Here is a 20,118-nt window from a genome sequence, read left to right on the forward strand (position 1 = left end):
TTTGTCCCTCTTTTATTCATATGAAATTGTGGATTTTGGAATTGTAGGTAAGGCCGAGGATTGTGGAATTGTAGGTAAGACGGAGAATACTCTGGAGGACATTAACAAGCAATAGTTATGAAATATAATTTCTTAATGTGAATTTATCATTTTATATATATATATATATATATATATATATATACTAGCCGCATTTGGCGACCTGCCGGTTCGCTAATTTTAATGCTAGTTAAAATTTTAATAATTAAATATTTTATGTAACTCCTATTTTAATAGCTTCATCAAAATATTTTAAAACTTCAAATTTTGATAGTCATATAATTTACTCATAATATTATAAACGCCTTCAGTCATAACGTATCTCTCAAATTTTATGTCAGCTCCCGTAGAATTTATGCTTAAATTAAAATGGAAATGATTAAACTTCAGTTAATATAATAATATCTTTTACTAAAACAAAGCATTTTTTTTTTGTATAATATGATTACTGAAAACAGAGTCACTGAGCCTTTAAACTTTATGGGCACTAAAGAATATCTTTCTTAATTTATGTAATATCTCAAGAATTTTTCAACAAAAGTTTTTCAGATTCATCATGAGCAGATCGATTAACTAACAATGTTTAATTTTAAATGCATCAAACACTAAGAAAATAAACAGAATCGTTTAAAATAATCGGTTGAAAACAGGTTAAAAAACTACTTAAGAAAACGATGTAAAAACTATAAGCATGCAAAATATGTATAACTAACATAAATACAATTTAATTACAAAAGCATGCAACTAACCTAAAAATAATTTAAATCAAATCCGAATCCGTTGAAAATAGTTGTCAACAATCAGAAAACAATGAGCGTGCGTGAATTTTCAATGCCAGTTATGGTAATGCAAATGTGTGAATTTTCTACGCCAGTTGGGGTAATGCTATGCAGATTAGAATTTTTAATTTCCTTTATTCTGTTTTATTTTAATTCAAAAGTACTTCAGAATGAATATGAAAGATCGATTCATTAACAATGTTTAATTTTAAATGCATCAAACATTAAGAAAATAAAGATAATCATTTGAAATAATCGGTCGAAAACATGTTAAGCCTAACCTCATTAGCGTGGGGGAAAAAAAACTGACACCTTACTCAGTTGGCGTTAGGAAATGAAGATTTTTTTGGTGGGGAAGTTTGTTTTTAATTAATAATTAAAATTCTAATTAAAAATTCAAAAAAAGGGACCTTAGGTGCACATTCCCGACCTCCAAGGTATACACGTACCAAATTTGGTAGCTGTAAGTCAAACGGTCTGGCCTGTAGAGCGCCAACACACACATTGAGCTTTATATAAGTATAGATATATATAATAATAATATTTTAAACCAAATTAATTTCCAAAACTTTACCTTAATTTAGCCCATAGTAATTTTATTCTCTTATTTCCTGATCTCATTCCACTTTTAATTCAACTGAAGCTGTGTAAAAATTACTGCGCGCCATCAGTTGCCCTTGCCAAGGTGAACACGAGTATTCAATTGACACGTGGCTGGAAATCCCATGTTATATAAGACTAGTGATCATTTGTTTCGTCCCTTCCTTACTTCTTCTTTTGTTGTGCGCTGTGGCGGACGTGCCTTGTCCGCGTCTCTACTTGTAAATAAATTGCTTTCCCGGGATGCATTAAAATGAATTTTAAAATGTAAAATGTCTCTTCTATGTCTTCGAACCTGCACCTTTCATTATATATATATATATATATATATATATATATATATATATATATATATATATATATATATATATATATATATATATATATATATATATATATATATATATATATATATATATATATATATATATATATATATATATATATATATATATATATATATATATATATATATATATATATATATATAATGCATTGTTTTGTTTTGTTTCATTTCTGTAAAAAATAGTGTATCTCTTAGGCCTTAATTTAAGGGGATTTTCGGTTCACAAGGGGTTAATCCTGTTAGACTAAAGTCAGATTCCTCATAGAAAAGTCTCTTATTTTGAATTCCTGCGTGAGGGTGACCCTTGAGAAAGTCTTCAGGTCAGATTCTTATTTTATTTGGTTTAATTTTGATTCAATTTTTTCATTTTAACTTGGTTTTTATTACTTATTAATCTATATATATAAATACATTGTGTGTGTGTGTGTGTGTGTGTGTGTGTGTGTGTGTGTGTGTGTGTGTGTGTGTGTGTGTGTGTGTGTGTGTGTGTGTGTGTGTGTGTGTGTGTGTGTGTGTGTGTGTAATTTTTTTTAAACTTGCTTCTTTAATTTTTCAAACTGGCAAACAAAGTTTTGGAGCTCGACCGATTTAAATTGGTTAATGACTTAAATTTATTAAGATAATTTGTAAGAATTCAGAGAATGAATAATTTGGAATTCAAGTTGTAACTTTAGTTGGCGATAAATCGCCAAATGTGACAACCTTCTGCATTATTTTCTAATATCCCTAAGAGCGAAAAATGGATAATGATAAATGCCAATTTGTTGCCTACGCATTTTGAGGCTTCAACAATTTGTTGCCTACGCATTTTGAGGCTTCAACAATTTGTTGCCTACGCATTTTCAGACTTCAAAAACTTCAAACCAAAACAATAGTAAATGTAATAAGTAAAGGTATAAAGGTAAAATAATTTTTAATAATAAAAAACATAACATAATTTTTGATTAATTACATTTAATTGAATAAATGCAATTCCGTGACAATTCATTAATTATCATGGAACTTTCACTAAAACTTTCACGATATTTGTGATCAAAATTTGAAGATTTTCCCTTTCATTTATCTATATTTTACAATGGTTTTCGCTTTGCAGTTTACAAAGTTTTCGAATTTCAAACACAACTGATTTTGAATAATAAAATTGAATTCACATTTAATATTATGATAAAACGAAACTTTACAGATTCGTTTCAACTGCATCCAGTAATACAGCAATCCACTTTTCTTACAACTGAATCGATACTTTTTTTTTCTCTCTTTTTTCCCTTCATTTTAAATTCTTTTTCGGTCTGGTTCTTCATTCGGGAACCCTCCCCTCCTTTTCTGCGCTGTTAACTGAAAGTGTAAATGCTAAAAGCCTGTAATAGTAGTTTTTTAGCTTTCATCTACAAACAATGGTTCACATTTTCACAGACTTCTTTTTCATAAAAAAAAAAGTATCCTAAAAAATTATCACAAATGCGTGAAAATGATAAAAGCAATACAAGAAGTGAAAAAACGAGGGATCGTTTGTGCATTGATTTCATTCGTTTTTATAGGCTCAATAGAAATGATTTTTTATTAGATGGAGATGATCTTTTGACATGCTTATTTTTACGCTGAACATTCAAATATTTATTGAAAAAAAAATTGAAGTATTTTTCCCCATCAATAACCTAAACCTGATGTGAAATTAGTGATTCTAGTAATTATTCTATTGATAATCAAAAACTAAAATAAGAATTATGTAAGAGTTTTAATTCTAGCCATTTTTTTTATTGATAACATAAAATTAAAGTAAGAATTATGTTAGATTTTGAATGAATACCCACACACATATAAGGGTCTTTAGTTTAGTAATAATTTGTGTGATTTTTTAAAAATGTTTATTAAATTTGTTTTTAAATTAAAATCATTATCCCCCAATTATATTTCTCTATTTTAAAGTCACGGCAATTGAATTTTTATGATATTCGGTTCATATTGTTGTGAAATACGCATATGAAAATTTGAAAAACAATATTTTTTTTTTAAATACTCTAATTATTGAAGCATTCGAAACTGAGTAAATATAATTCATTCACCATAATAACAAAATTCAAATTCCCTTGTTTTACACAGTTATAATTATTTTCTATCAGCTATTGTTATCCTCATTCCCTGTTCAAATATTTGAACTTAAATTCTTATCCATCGATAATTGCTTAAGTATTAATTTTTCCAATTAAGATTATTTTTATCATAATTATTTATGAAAATCATGCATTGATATATCGATAATTGTATCAAAAATTAATTTCCTAATTAACAATCTCATCACTCACGTAGATTATATTCTTATTAATCAATACTGCAATAAGTTAGAAAATATTTATTATATCCTAATCTTTTTTTTTTTTTTTTTGCATATGATTGAAAATTAAGTTTTTTTACGCATTATTTTTATTGTTGCATTGCTTATTTTAACTACTCATTCTCGAACATTTTGCCCTTTTTCTTGCATTCAAATAATGAACTTTGGCCTCAAGTTCATATATATCTTTATTATATGTTTCAAGCATATTATCATGTATAGGAAAATTCAAAACAATTGTATCAATTACAAAAGGCTATAATTCCATTATAAACTGCTATAGGAAAAAAGGTGCAGAATACGATACAGAAAGAACTGTGAATTTCTCCTTTACATGCTTAATAATTGATTCAGCCCAACAAGATTCTGTGATTTGAAAAATGCCACTTTTTTTTAAAGTAAATCAATCACTCTAATCAGAAAAATAGCATTTGTTTTTTTCATCATTCACAAATTTTTCACAAATCAAAAAAGAAAGAAAAAAAAGCGTGATTTTAATAAAATCATTATAGCCTATTATCGAATAAAATACATTTATGTTAGTATTTAAAATTCATTTCTGAGTAAAATGGCAATAGGAAATGCATTTTCTTGATACAGAAAATTATTGTTATTATTTTTAGGATATAGAATATTTTTAAAAAAATTGTCTTACATTATAATTGAGAAGTTCTTGCTTCAATTCCTGTAGCTCATACAAAAATTTTTTTAAATATCATATAAAAATCTTGATTATTTCCCCGATTAAAATAAATTAAATATATTTTAAATGAAAAATTTATGATGAATTAAAAATGTTTACCATGTTATCAGTTCAAAAAATGGCTGCACAAAAAGGCCCTATTTCTTATGTGAATGGAATAGTAAGTTAAAAATAGCAAATTGGCAGCACGAGTCTAAAAAGATTTTTTATTCATTAATTGCATGAAAAATTTGATAATAAGACAATAAAAAATGCTAAATTAGACGTGCTAGTTAAATTCAAATACTGTAAATTATATTCTTGATGAATACAGAAAGAATGACTTTTAAGGAAAAATTAAATTCAGGATCAAAGAATGCGATTGAACAAAGTGCAGGCAAAGTATATCTTCTTTCCGTTCTTCTTTTCCATCTTCTTTCCAAAAAAACTTGAGTTGATGAGAAAATTTATTAAAACTTTGAATTAAAATGGTAATTGCTTTTGATATTTAATTGATATTTTAAACATTTATCGGATGGTAAAAGCAAAAGTGTGTCCGACATTTCAATATAAAATGATTAAAGAAGGTTAAAAGAAAATTAGGAAATAAATTAAACTAATCTTTTTAAAAAAAGCTTGAATTAGCTTGAACGACGCCGTTAAGAAATGTTTAGGCAATTATAAGGATCCTAATTATAAACGATATAAAAAATTAAAGAACTAAATTACAATAAAATCCTAAAATGACACTTTTTGTACTCTCAAATTAAGTATTTTGAAACTCCCCCTGTAAGAAAAAGGTGGGGAAATTTCACCAAGGTGTTAAATGCATGGTAAAATGATATCAAGGGTATTGGAATGTGAATATGATGACAGATTATTATTGTTGTTTAAAAACAGACTTTGAACCGGTTTCAAAATCTAAAGGACATAAGCATTTCGCTAAAGGAAAAAGTAAAATAAGTTTGAGTTCTTGAATAACTTTCCTAGTTGTCCCGACGGGACAACCATTTGCCATTGTCTTGTTGCAGTCACTTGGTTTTCCTAAAGTAGGCGTGACCTTCTATTGCCCGCAATAGTTGGCTTCGTGTGAACCCACCTTAAGATTTGAGAGATTTTGCTTAGTTTCATTTGAAATAAAACTCTAACAAAAAACTCCAACAAGTAGTAATTCTTAGCTAAAGAGCGGAAAGGTCCACAAGTTTTTGAAAAATTCTTATTAAGCCTCAGAATAGGATACTGTACTTCCTAAGATTCTCATTCCTAGCTATTCATATTCCTATTAGGTCTTCCCATACCGCCTCTAATTAGGATGGGGTTGAAATGTTATTATTCCACATCTATGTTAGATTATTCCTTAACTCTTAATACATTTTTCATGTGTTTCTTCAGAAAGTTATGTTCTCCCGCGTCAAACAAAATATTTTATCATGTGAGCACATGGTATTGTTTTGGTTTGAAGTTTTTGAAGCCTCAAAATGCGTAGGCAACAAATTGGCAATTCATCGCTTTTGAGGCATCCATTTTCGCTTTTAGGGTTATTAGAAAATAATGCAGAAGGTTATGACATTTGGCGATTTATCGCCAATTAAAGTTACAACTTGATTTCCAAATTATTCATTCTCTGAAATATTCATTCTTCTTACGAGTTGTTTTAATTAATTTAAGTCATTAACCAGTTTCATCCGGTTTGAAACACTCACGAGACTATCAGATTACGCATGCGTCAATATTTAGAAAAACGATGGATTTTTTTTTTTTTTTCACCTTAAAATCGGTCGAGCTTCAAAACTTTGTTTGCCAGCTAGAAAAGTAGAAAATGAAAGTTTAAAAAATTATATATATATATATATATATATATATATAGAGAGAGAGAGAGAGAGAGAGAGAGAGAGGGCGGGAGGAATAGAGACCGATAGAAAAGTCTCGTGATTGTTTCAAACCGGTTTAAAATGGTTAATGATTTAAATTAATTAAGACAAATAATGGCTTAAAAAATAATAATGTTCTCACATGATAACTTAAAATTTGCAATCGTAGATTTCATTTTTTTTCTTATTAATTTTATGAGAAATTTGATAACAAGGTAATAAAAATGAGAAGTTAGATGTGCTAATTCCGTTCGAAAATTGCAAAATCATTTTTTTATATAAATCTTGTATTGTTATGATATCAAAGATTGCATAATTACATTCATTTGAAATCAAATTTCCAACTTTCTTAATGCTACTAATACACATGAATCTTAAAAGATCACTATTGCAAGACTTCTTCCATTAAACTCATGGGAAGATATTAAGTGGCTTTTGACTCTGCTCCACCAATCACCCGTCTTTAATCACGAGAAATTGCCCCCGAATGGCTTTCGAACCAACTCTTTAAACAAATCGCCGTTTGAGGATGTCTGCTGTCTCTAGCGCGCTTTCACTACTATTTGTGTCCGAAATTTCCCCTCTTTCAAGATTCGCTCTTTGTTGTGTATCTTTTGTTTGGAACTTTCGCCTGGGGGGTTTCTGGTGAGATAATTTCTCAGCCTTCTCACCTTTTTTTTCTGTCTAATTTTATTAGGGATTGAATAAATCCTTTTTCTTCATTTGCAACGAAGGGGAAATTTGATGATTCGATTAACTAAAATATACTAGGTTGTGTCGAAGAAAGTCTTCAGAGAGGAGGAGGGGGGGGGGAATTAGGTAACCGAAATGTGTATATTTCATACAACAGATTCAGATTGAATGAAATTTTTAATGAAAAATTTTGTTTTATTTTGAACTAAGGTAAAGAAGTTCAATTATTATATTTAAAAATACAAAACTTCATTTCTATCCTTCCACTTTTATTCCCAGCAACATCGAGACACCCCGATTTACGGAAAACCGTACTACAAACTGCATCATTTGATTCAACTCTTTTACACCAAACCAGATAAATTTCTCCAGAAATAATTTTTTTTTTCTTCTTGACGTCCAACAACAGCATGTCTCAAACAGTAAGCTACAGCGATCTTACCGTGAAAATTCGAAACCTAGCCAGCCACTGTAGGGCAAGAAAAGTGAACGTATTCATGGGCAGGGAACTTCGTAAGGTCTCTAAACAGATGACTTAAGGTTCGAGGGGATTACGAATACGTTGTTTACTCTCTGAGAAGCTTATCTTTTCTTTTCCGTTACGATTCTTTGAAAGAAAAACGTTCGCGCACTGTTCCCATGTTTTGGCAAAAGTCGGGAGCGTTAGGTTATTATGGAAGGGTTTTTTTCTTCTTTCTTTTCTTGCTTTCTTTTAGGTTGTTGGCTGTCTTATTATCAGAGGGCTGAGCCGCAAACGGGACAGTAATTTCCCTATACATAGGAATGGAAGTAGGTTTATTTGTTAAAAACTCTTGAGGTGCTTTTTTTTTGGTCGGAAAATGAATTAGTTCAAAGGATTTTTTTTTTTCAAATAAAGAAAAATTGAATACCTGGTAATTTTCGTACAATTTGGTGTATTCGATTACCTGCATAGGAATAGAAGTAGGTTTATTTGTTAAAAACTCTTGAGGTGATATTTTTTATGGAAAAATGAATTAGCTCAACGGAATTTTTTTTTTTCAAATAAAGAAAAATTGAATACCTGGTAATTTTCGTACAATTTGGTGTATTCGATTACCTGCATAGGAATAGAAGTAGGTTTATTTGTTAAAAACTCTTGAGGTGATATTTTTTATGGAAAAATGAATTAGCTCAACGGAATTTTTTTTTTTTTTCAAATAAAGAAAAATTGAATACCTGGTAATTTTCGTACAATTTGGTGTATTCGATTACCTGCATAGGAATAGAAGTAGATTTATTTGTTAAAAACTCTTGAGGTGATATTTTTTATGGAAAAATGAATTAGTTCAACGGAATTTTTTTTTTTCAAATAAAGAAAAATTGAATACCTGGTAATTTTCGTACAATTTGGTGCATTCGATTACCTGCATAGGAATAGAAGTAGGTTTATTTGTTAAAAACTCTTGAGGTGATATTTTTTATGGAAAAATGAATTAGTTCAACGGAATTTTTTTTTTCAAATAAAGAAAAATTGAATACCTGGTAATTTTCGTACAAATTGGCCTATTCGATTACCTACATAGGAATATATGTAAGTTGGCAATTTTGGGACAATTTGGTCTATTCGAATGCCTAAGAAAAAAGTTTTGTTTTTGTTCTTACTTCTGTCAATATTTCTTACAATAGTATAGACACAAATAAATAATAGTTCGGGAATTCGTTCAAAATATTGTTACAGTTATTACAGTGGTTGATTTATCAATTTTGTTGTGGTTTTATGGTGTAAATTTTTGGCTAATGCTCTTCTCAACTAATTGATAGAAGCTTTGTATAAAAGCTACTTTTAAAAATATCATAAAAATTAGGATTTTGTTTATTCGTTGTGATATATGTTCTTTCTCTTGTGTAAAATATCAGATTTGCATTTTATAAATATTAAATAATATTAAATATTACTATTTACAAGAAATCCTGAAAAAAAAACCTATCTTAATTTTTGGAAATGATTTATAATATTTTTGAATTTATCAACGTTGCATCAATTTTTGAATTCTTAAATTTGTATTTTTGAATGTATTTTCAATTTTTGGTTTGGTTTTTGGCTTTGAAATTTACATTTCAATATTATAGTTATTTGTGAAAGCGTATACCAATCCCTATTCATGTTTCTTGCACGCATTTATGATATTTAAACTTTAACTCGCTAACTTGTTATTATAAAAAGAAAAATTTATCAAAACCCTCGGGTTCGATTGTTTTTCTTTATGTATTTAATATGTTTTGTGTTGATATAAATTATAAACCTGAAAAGAAGTCGAAGTAATTTCCTTTTTTAATTTCAATCATTGAATTGATTCTTTAAAAATCTCATTATTACTTTTGGTATGAACTAAAAAGCACGCCTGGTAGATGATTTTTCAGCCAAAATACTTCATTTGTCTTATTGTAAACATCATGGGAACTATAAGATTTATAATAAAACCAAACAGTGTACCTGTATATTATAAAATTGTAGTTATTAGCGTAAGATAGGGTTGGCATGGTACAGGTGGACAACACCAAAAATGGAGAAGATTGAAGAAAATTTAAAAGCAAAAGAATATTTTTATTACTTTCTGTGTTCAACCAATTTTTACATTTCATTACAAGACATTGAAAACATCAGTTATATTCAGGCATCACCTAACAAAAACTACTACTCCAATAGTATTCCATTATTATAAATATTCTTTAATGAATTCCCAACAATGTTGAACTACGTTTATCTCGCTAGTTAATTAAGATGATTGTGAGTCCTAAAGAATTTCCGGTCTCGAAAATGTTTGGATTTTATTTCAGTCAATATTTTTGACCACATATTTTAGTGTATTTTCTTATGTGAAGAGTGCAAAAATGTGCAGACGGAAACCCTCACGATTTTTTTTCTTCAATATTTTATTGCGTTTATCATAACACAAAGTTTGTAATCCAATTGCTAGGACAGCTTTTTAACCCTTAACTGGGGAGGTGCGGTCTACGAGACCGCATTTCATTTACACTCAAATTAAATTTTCTAACAAATGTATTAGTATGAAAAACTGCCAATATATTTTGAAGATATTTTTCTTGATATGTAGATATGTTTTAGAAATTTTTCAAAATAAATTATCATTGAAAAAGTAAATGCGTTGGAACATACATTTTCTTCTCAAATTACTTACAAATTACAATAAATAATATTCTTGAAAAAACATTTTACTTTTTACTTTTTAAATCATATTTATTTTTTGCAGTATATGAAGGTACATAGAAGACAATATAATGTAAAATTCAACAATTATATGAAAAATAAAAAGAAATTGAGAATGGGTAAAATTGGCCCTTTTTTTATCGGCTTGTGTGACTTTCATGGCTCGGTTTTCTAGGGCATTTTAAACATACAGGTTAAGAACTAGCATAAAAATCAACCTATAAATTCTGTATGTATATATCTTGGTATATTAATATATTTTATAAATTTTTCGAAATACATTATCACTAGAAAAATTAATTATGTTTAAACATACATATCAGAATCAGTTGAATGTGAACTTCCATCGAAAAACTCTTCTGTACAATTATCCTTATCACTAAAATCATTTTATGCTTCATTTAAAAGTGTCTGGAACGCTGCTTCATAATAGGATTAGTAAATTGGATGATATTTCGGGGCCCAAGTTTTAGCGTCATCTGCTAAGCCTTGTTTATCACTTGGACACTAACTGGGAGGTGCGGTCTTAGAGACCGCACCCAAAGAAATAACTGAATTATTTTAAAAAGCATCCGCTGAAATCGGTTGAAAAAGTGCACGTGTATTGAAGGTCATAAAACAGAAAGCTACAGAGTCAATCCATTCAATTGAGCTAAAAATAGAATAGGGGTGACCGAAAATCCATCGCTAGCGGTCTCACAGACCGCACATCCCCAGTTAAGGGTTAATTTCAACATGAAACAAATTTTCGTTATTAAAATTAATATTTTGCTATTTCTTTTTTACAGGAAAGAGCTTCACGTTGGTCATTACTGTGAGCTCCAATCCACCTCAAGTTGCCACATACAACAAAGCAATTAAAATCACAGTGGATGGACCAAGAGAACCTAGAAGTAAGAGCTGTAAGTTTTTATTCCCATTTACGAAATTTTAGTACAAAATAAATCTGTAGTTGGCCAATCTCTAATATCGCCAAATCTTTGCTTTCAAAAGAGCATCCTTTGATGAATTTGAGAAAATATAGTTTTCAATCAAAGTTATTTTAATATTTAATTCACTTTATTCAGTGGCACTGTAATTGCCAAGGCTCTAGGTTAGCACTGTATACAAAATTACAGGCGACCACGTCATTAATCTTTGTTGTAGTATTAATATCGACATGTTTATAGACTATAGGATTTCTTCATGATTGAACAATTTTCCATTTGTAATTTGTAATCACTTTCATGGTAAAGAAAATAGTTTTAAAGATAGCTTGATGAACCGAGCCAATGACCTCTGGCCTTGGCAACCATTTGGCGGTTTTGGGCATAAAATCGAAGTTTCCAGAAACTGTAAGAACTTTGATGACAGATCTATTAGGATTGAATTTTCTGTGATTTTTCTAGGAGCTTTTTTAAACTGTTATAAAAAATTAAAAAATCGAGTAGTTGAGCGAAGTCCCTCTTCTGCGAGTTCTATCAGAAAGTTTTGTGCTGTTACGTTTGTTTATTAATTATTTATTGAAAGTGCTGTTTTGTATACGTTTCGTCTGTGTTTTTCTCCGCATGTTCGTGTTTTCATAGAAAATAAAGCGCTATTATTTCTTACTGTTGAACTCTGTTCATCGTACGTCCATCGGATAGATTTTGAATTTTTTTCCTTTATAATATAGATTAACATTATACAAAATATCGATTATTATTGTCTAAATCAAAGTTCTGTCCACCATTAGATGCCTTAAGACTACACAAGAGAATATTTAACTGCCATCTATTATACACCAAATAACTTTTCATTGAATGTAAATTGCTAACTTCTGTTTTAATTATTAATTTTCCTCCAAAGTTGAAATAAATATTCATGAGAAGTTCTTTGTTATCGTTTTGTCATTAATTTATAACTGTTATTAAAGTAATCATGGTTATGTCTCTGACGCGATGAAACATTTCCATGACTGCATATCTTAAGCTATGTTTTTAACACTTTTTAACATGATGATAGATTGATCGGTTATCTGTATACTTAAAAATCAACACATACATTTAAAAATCATGCAAAACATTTTTAGAGCTGATTTTGACTTAGAGAATGCGGCGGGTAGTTACTTTTTGGAGGGTAAATATTCACTAAGTAAGGGGCTTCTCAATTTTTTAAATTTAATTTTAAATTAAAAATTACACAATTTTTTTAAAAAAATTCTCAATAAATTGAGAGCAAAGTATTGCATAAAAATTAATTTTTACATTACATTAAAATTCCAAATTAAATTTTCATTGACATCAATTTTATTTCCATACAATTTTTGTCTTTAATTTTAATAAATTAAAAAAACATTTTTAGAATGTTTCACTTTAATATTTTTCATTGTTTCAATAATTGCGATTACACACAGGTGGTGGTACAATGATATTAAATTCATTTTTTGCTAAACCTGATCATTTCTAAATGTCTTCATAAAAATAAATTTTAACAATTAAATAAAGTCCTAAATCTTAATCCTTCTTCGAGATTTTGGGCAAGATATTCGAATTTCCTTTTCTGTTTTTTAATAAATCAGCCCGGATATTAATATATGGGGAATAAGAATTCACAGTTTAGATATTTATTTTCAACTATCGGAATATTTTACAAACTTTCCCTGCCAGAAAACTCAATTTCTAAATTCATAAGTCATGAATATTAAGTAGAACTACGAAACTGGAGCATTTTTAATAACTAAATCAGAATATAGCCGAAAAACTTTTTAAATGATTGCTTCTCTACCTTGACAACATGAATCCAACGAAAACAAAACTCGCATTTAGTCACATTTTGTTGTGTTTTCGCTCTGCTGCCAAAACGCCCTTCTATAATTGAACGCAATGAATATTTGATGCGTATTCCCCAATGAACAAAACTCTGACTCTTTCCCCTTTTTTGTTTTTTATATGTCGGTTGGTATATTCATCTGGTGTGTATCTGACAACCGTTGAGGACAATTTGGCCAATCCGTGACCGATAGACCAACCTCCGCGCATATATATTCAATGAGTTTCATTGCAGTGTTTTGGTGAAGTATCTCTTTTCAACACGCGATTCGTTTTGTTTTCCCTGATCCAAAAATTGCAAAAATAAAGGTAAAGTGCATCCATATTGATAGTCGGAAACTAAAACTTATTGAGAAAGAGAAGAAAAGAAAAGGTCAAATAAAATAAAAGCGGTGTAAACAACAATAATAATAATTTCCATAATCGTTAACAAATCGACAGTACAGTAAAAAAATATTTAAATTATAATTACACATTATCTGTCTGTAATTAAATTTTATTTATATGAGCCGAATTATGTTTTAATAAGCACTAAATGACATTCTTCGTAAGACATTTTTTTTTTTTTTTTTTTTTTTTTACTTTCTTGTATATGTAGTGTAGAGAAAATACAGTAATCGTCAAAAAATTCGAATTCAAAATTTTGACGAATCTCCGAGTTTTAGACCACCCTGAGTTCCAAAAACATATTTTTGGAAAATGTCTGTGACTAAGGTAACTCAAAAGCTATTTGAACTAGAAGTTTGAAATTTGATATATATTCTTTACATCACATTTGCAGATTTCTATCAAATTTTGAGCAAAATCTATCCAGAGGAAATCTGTCTGTCCGGTTGTTCGAATATAAGTTAACACAATAATTACAAAACTAAGAGAGCTAGATGGATAAAATTTGGCACACATATTTAACATTTATAATGCAGACACCTCCCGAATTTTGCACCAAATCCAAGGAGAGCTTCACTGTCTGTATGTATGTACTTTCAGAAAAATATAAACGCTGTAACTCAAAAACGCAGTGACTTAAACATATCAAATTTGGTATTATTTTAAACATATAAAATTAAAAGTGCAGTTTCGTGTCAAATTTTTGTTTTAATTGGTGGTTAAAAACATGTCTAAACCACGAATTCCCTTTTTGGATATTATTAAAGGATGTAAGCTGTTAATCGCCAAAAAACTCGGCAAGGATGACACGATAGATTCTGTACAAATGCTAAATTCATGCCAAAAGTTAATATTTCGTAACTATTATACGCCAATTCCATGTAAAGAGTTCTCTGGAATGACAAGTTTATTGGAGAGTATACTAGAAAGTTTTGGGCAGATCACTCCCCCTGGTTTCGAATCTCCAAATGACTTTATAAAAAATATAACAGCAGGAAATAAATTGAGTTAACTGCCAAATATTTTGTAAGAACATTGTTACGTTTCAATATAATCATCCTGAAGATTCAAGCATTTGTCGGCTTCCTGGCCTAGAGGCAGTGAGTCTTCCCCGTGATATGGGCGTCCCGGGTTCGAGTCCTGGTTCGGGCTTCGGGCATGGTTGTTATGTGTTTGTGTCTCTGAGGTGTGTAACCCCCCCCCCCCCTGTAAATAGGCATTGTGCGAGCGAGTGTGTGAGTGTCATCTTCAAATGAGCTAGAAGTCAGACTTCTGCCCTCGGGTGCTTAGGGGTCTATACCTTCAGAGGCTACTGCACCCCCATTCCGTTGTAAAGTGGACACAACATCATCATCATTCAAGCATTTAGCATATAGGCAGACCAAGTTCTCGCTACCTTATTTGACATCATGATATGAGATGGACCTTAACTTCTCTTTGAACTTTCTCATTAATCTGGAATTTCTTTGAAGGAAAGAATATAGAAAAGAAATATCTAAACATTCATTCCACAAAGTCTTAAATTTGGTTTACTTGTCGGCCTGTTCGTTACCAGGTATCACAGTACCTTCCTTTTCTTTCGAACGACTTGACAGTTTTGTTAAACAAAATCTTCTATAGGGGCAGTCTTGCGAACTTACCTTCCACCTTAGTGGAGAATGCGGCTAGAGCCGAGTGATATTCATCTCTTCTTTGAGTAGAAGAGCTGGCTAGGATGCTGAAGACATAGCTCCAGACCAATAAGGAACTTCAAAGGAATGTTAAAGCTATCTCACATCGATGGTAGCAACTGTTTTCAAAGAGAGGATAGGAAATATATTTCACTGAAATGACAGGTGCTTGCATCCTTACAGAGATTTCGTCAAAAAGTGACAATGATTATACATATCGTTTGGTAATAAATTCATCTTGTTCTCTAGTATCGTCGGTTTTAAAGGTCCATTGGAGCTTGGGGGGAAAACGACAAAATATTAAATTTCATATTAAAAACGAAAATTATAACTTTTTGAATTTTATAATCCAATTAAATAAGTAGTATATCATTAATTACCAATGTGGTCCCTCGGTCCTTGAGATATATTATCATTTTGGGTAATTACTGGCTATAATTTGGAAATATAAAACTTTGTGTGCATGTAGTTTGCATACTATATTACATAATTTTGTAATACAGTCTGTAAACTGCTTGATAGAACTTACTGTACAATTCTACAAATATAATAAATATTTGTTTTTATTAACTTATAATACAATTCACAAATTTATATTTATTACATGCGGATTGGTATTCCACAAACAATTATAAAACAAATGCTTCCTTTTCTCACATTAAATCGAACATTATTTTTATCCTCGTGAGAATACTTTTTTTGTTTTTCTACATTTTTATGATCTGAGCATGAAATATGATAAAAAAATAGGAAATTGAAGAAAAAAAACAAATCATGCAAAATAATTTCCTTACAAGATTTATTTTGAACCATATTTAAATATTCTTTCTTGTTTTCTCATAGAAGCCTACCATCACGGTATTTTTTTTTTTTAAATTCTAGAGATCAGATAAATAGGAAAAGGTTCGAGGAATACTGGATTCTTAACCAGTACTCCAGTACGCCACCAATAATGCTCTGTTAAACAAGTAACTCAAAAGGCAAATTTAGTTACCGTCATATATCCATTCAATTTGTAATTTACATGTTTCAAAAACTGACTGCTGAAGTTTTAAATGAAATTGTGTCGCCATTTAAATTAAATTATAATTTAAAAGAAATTTTTAATGATTTTTTTTAAACATTTTCTAATAATCTGATCATTTTTATACTATTAGAAATGTATTGTGACAAATTTGTTGCAAGGTCACAAGGTTATTTCACAAACGTCCATTAGTCTCTACAGAAAATGGACGTTGGTTTGAATTAATTTAATTAACGATTAACGTTCACGATCCTCTTGAATTTATAAATCAGCTTTCGAGTTTGTAATTATAATAGAATATATTATATAGAATAGTTTTCAAGTAATCTGGCTGTACAAATGCGAATGTGAAAATATTTGAGTTCTGGCTGAATTTCAACATTCTAGTAATCTTTTATTGCAAATTTAGTAAATATTGTATTACTTTAAATCCCAAAATTCGTTGTAAGAAAGAGTACAAAATTCAACAAAAAGCAAATGGCGTCAGTGCGATTAATATCTGTATGAAATTCGAAACTCAAATAGTAAATCTATTCATTTATTCAAAAAGCAATTTTACCATCATTCATCCAATCAATTTTTTATTATATGTTTCAGAAAATGACAGTGAAGTCCTGAATAAAATTGTGTTATCATCTAAATTAAAACATAAGGAATTAAAAAAAAATTAACATTTTCTAGTAATCTGATCATTTTTATGCTGTTAGAAATATAGAGCGATAATTTGTTGCGAGGTAACTTTACGTCACAAATGTCTATAAGTCTCTATGGAAAATGGGCATTGGTTGAAATTGATTTAATTCATAGATTAACGTGTCTCTTTGGATTTTCAAATCAGCTTCCGAGTGCCGTAATTGTAAACCACTAGCAAACGATTAGAATAGTTCTGGAGTAATCCGGGCGAAGATTTTTGAATTTCGGCCAGATTCAACGTTCTAATAATCTTTTATTGCAAATTTAGAATTTATTGTAAATTTTGTATTACTTTAAATTCCAAAACTCGTTGTAAGAAAGAGAACAAAACTCTAAAAATAAAATCAAATAGCGCCAATTCGATTAATGTCTGTATAGAACTCGAAACTCAAATAGTAAGAGACTGCTGCAAACTTAGAACTTTCATGAGTGCAAAAAGATCTCGCTACCACAACAACACATCACTCATATTGGCAAAAATCGCCGTTCAACCCTCCCTTCCTTGACGGTACGTTTTTCAATCCCAACCGATGAGTTTTTTTGCATCTATGTTAGCTTTCCCCCTCCACCGTTCGGTCGCAAGCTGTTATCGTTCCCACGGTGACAGGTCCCCAAGAGGATACCTTCCGCGATCGTTCTATTATTTTCCCTTTGTTCGTGCCGACAAACCCATTCCTAGGGCAGCGTGCACAGCAGTAGGCGGGCTTGGCCTTTGCCAGACAATGACATAAATGCCCGGGAGCTTCGTCCGACTCTTCTGAATAAGTTAGTAGATTGATATGATTTTTTATTGTCTGTTTTCTGTTCGGAGAGGGGTGGTATTAATATGTCCGAACAGGTGCGCTTAAAATCCAGCGAAATAAAATATAAATTAGGTTTAGCTTAATGAAAGAGTTGGTTAAATGGTTCTGTTATGATGGATAGCAGTCGCGTGCGATTTTTGGAATAAATTTTATTATATGGTTGTTTTAAAATACGGATAATCGTAAGATGGTGATAAAATTCTAGAATTTAAGGAATTGCCTTTTGATTTAGAATAAAATATTTTGTTAGATTATGATGACCAGATGTAGGATGGATCAAATATGGATAATCGTAAAATGGTGATAAGATTTTAGAATTTAAAGAATTGTCTTTAGACTGAGAATAAAATATGTGGTTAGTTTACTGTGACTAGACTTCAGATGGACCAGACATACATATTCGTAAGATGGTGATAAAATTCTAGAATTTAAGGAATTGCCTTTTGATTTAGAATAAAATATTTTGTTAGATTATGATGACCAGATTTAGGATGGATCAGATATGGATAATCGTAAAATGGTGATAAGATTTTAGAATTTAAAGAATTGTCTTTTGACTGAGAATAAAATATGTGGTTAGTTTACGGTGACTAGACTTCAGATGGACCAGACATAGATATTCGTAAGATTTGATAAAATTCTAGAATTTAAAGAATTGTCTTTTGACTTAGAATAAAATATGTGGCTAGTTTATGGTGACTAGACTTCAGATAGACCAGACATAGATAATCGTAAGATGGTGATAAGATTCTAGAATTTAAGGAATTGCCTTTTGACGAAGAATTAAATATGTGGTTATTTTACGGTGACGGTGGTTAGTTTACGGTCAGATAGACCATACATGGATAATCATAAGATGGTGATAAGATTCTAGAATTTAAGGAATTGTCTTTTGACTTAGAATAAAATATGTGGTTAGTTTACGGTGACTAGACTTCTGATGGACCAGAATCATAATAAATCCTTATAATCATAAGATGATGATAAGATTTTAGAATTTAAGGAACTAACTTTTGATTTAGAATAAAATAAGTGGTTAGATTACGGTGACCAGATTTCGGATGGACCAGACGGATAATCGTAAGATGATGATAAAATTTTAGTAATGAATTTTGACTTCGAATAAAATATGTAACGGTGTCCAGACTTCAGAGATATCAAACATGGATAATAATAAGATGGTGATAATAATTTAGAATTTAAGGAATCATTTTTCGACATAGAATAAAATATGTGATTAGATTATAGTGATCAAGCTTGTCGGGTAGTTCCGAATTCCGATTGTTCGTCTACATTTAACCCGAATTGTTCTAAATTTTATTTATAAGCTGATATCGGATATAAAAATTAAAAATGCGATTTTTTTTTTTTTTTTTTTTTTTTTGAATAGATAAAAAGAACAATTTTACGCCTGAAACTTCTGCAATAAGAGTAAAGTGATTAGACATTTCAATATAGATTTTCGATTTTTTTATCTTGAATTGAAAGATTATTTGGGTTTGAGTAAAATGTCCAGAATTGTAGATAAAAAATAAAATTAAGCCTTTTTTTCAAGATTAAATATTCTTTATAGGTTGACCTAGACTCATATTTGAAGATGTAATTGGTAAAAAAGAAAAGAAAAAAGGATTTACTTGGAAGCAAAAGAAATGTTTTTTTTTTTAAGAAGATAGAAAAAAAATGAGAAAAAATTAGCTGAAAACGTAAATTAAAATTTCGTTAGTTTAAAATTAAACTTAAGAGAAAAAATCCTCGAATATTTGATTAGCTCTTAGTTTTTCACAAGTTTTTTTATTTGACTTCCAACTTTAATTAGGAAAGTTAAATATCTCTAAATTTAATTGAAGAAAAAAAGCAACGTTATCTTTTAAATATTCTTTTATTTATTTATTTGTTTCTTTATCTACTCTTTATTATGCTAATATCTTAACAATATGTTGTGGCTTCGGACACAGTTTGTTTTCTTTGTCTAATGTTATTTTTTTTAAAATATTACAAAAAATTACCCGAAAAATATCTTTATATTTTTTTTTTTAAAAATTAAAAAATTTAAAAAAATGGGCATTTAGATGGAGAAATGTTTCGTATTTATTAAAAAAGCCTCAATTTTTTTTCCATTTGAAAATTTTTAGAATAATTAAAAACACAAATTAATCGCGCACGACGCATCCTGTTGGTAATGGATTTTTATCAAATTCTATGAAAAGTTGATAAATCGGT

At 29.6% G+C, this 20,118-nt stretch overlaps 1 protein-coding gene across 2 annotated transcripts in view; it reads left to right on the forward strand.

The window, feature by feature from the left end:
• The window catches only part of LOC129984835 (runt-related transcription factor 3-like), a 75,819-nt gene that overhangs the window by 29,466 nt on the left and 26,235 nt on the right, over window positions 1–20,118 (forward strand). The window contains exon 2 of one of the 2 annotated variants that reach the window (XM_056094801.1): window positions 11,321–11,434. In XM_056094801.1, the coding sequence (XP_055950776.1) occupies window positions 11,321–11,434 (114 nt within the window). The remainder of the gene's footprint in view (window positions 1–11,320; window positions 11,435–20,118) is intronic. The other variant, XM_056094802.1, reaches the window with a different exon arrangement.

Source organism: Argiope bruennichi, chromosome 9 (genome assembly GCF_947563725.1).
Source record: "Argiope bruennichi chromosome 9, qqArgBrue1.1, whole genome shotgun sequence".
Classification (NCBI taxonomy): Eukaryota; Metazoa; Arthropoda; class Arachnida; order Araneae; family Araneidae; genus Argiope; species Argiope bruennichi.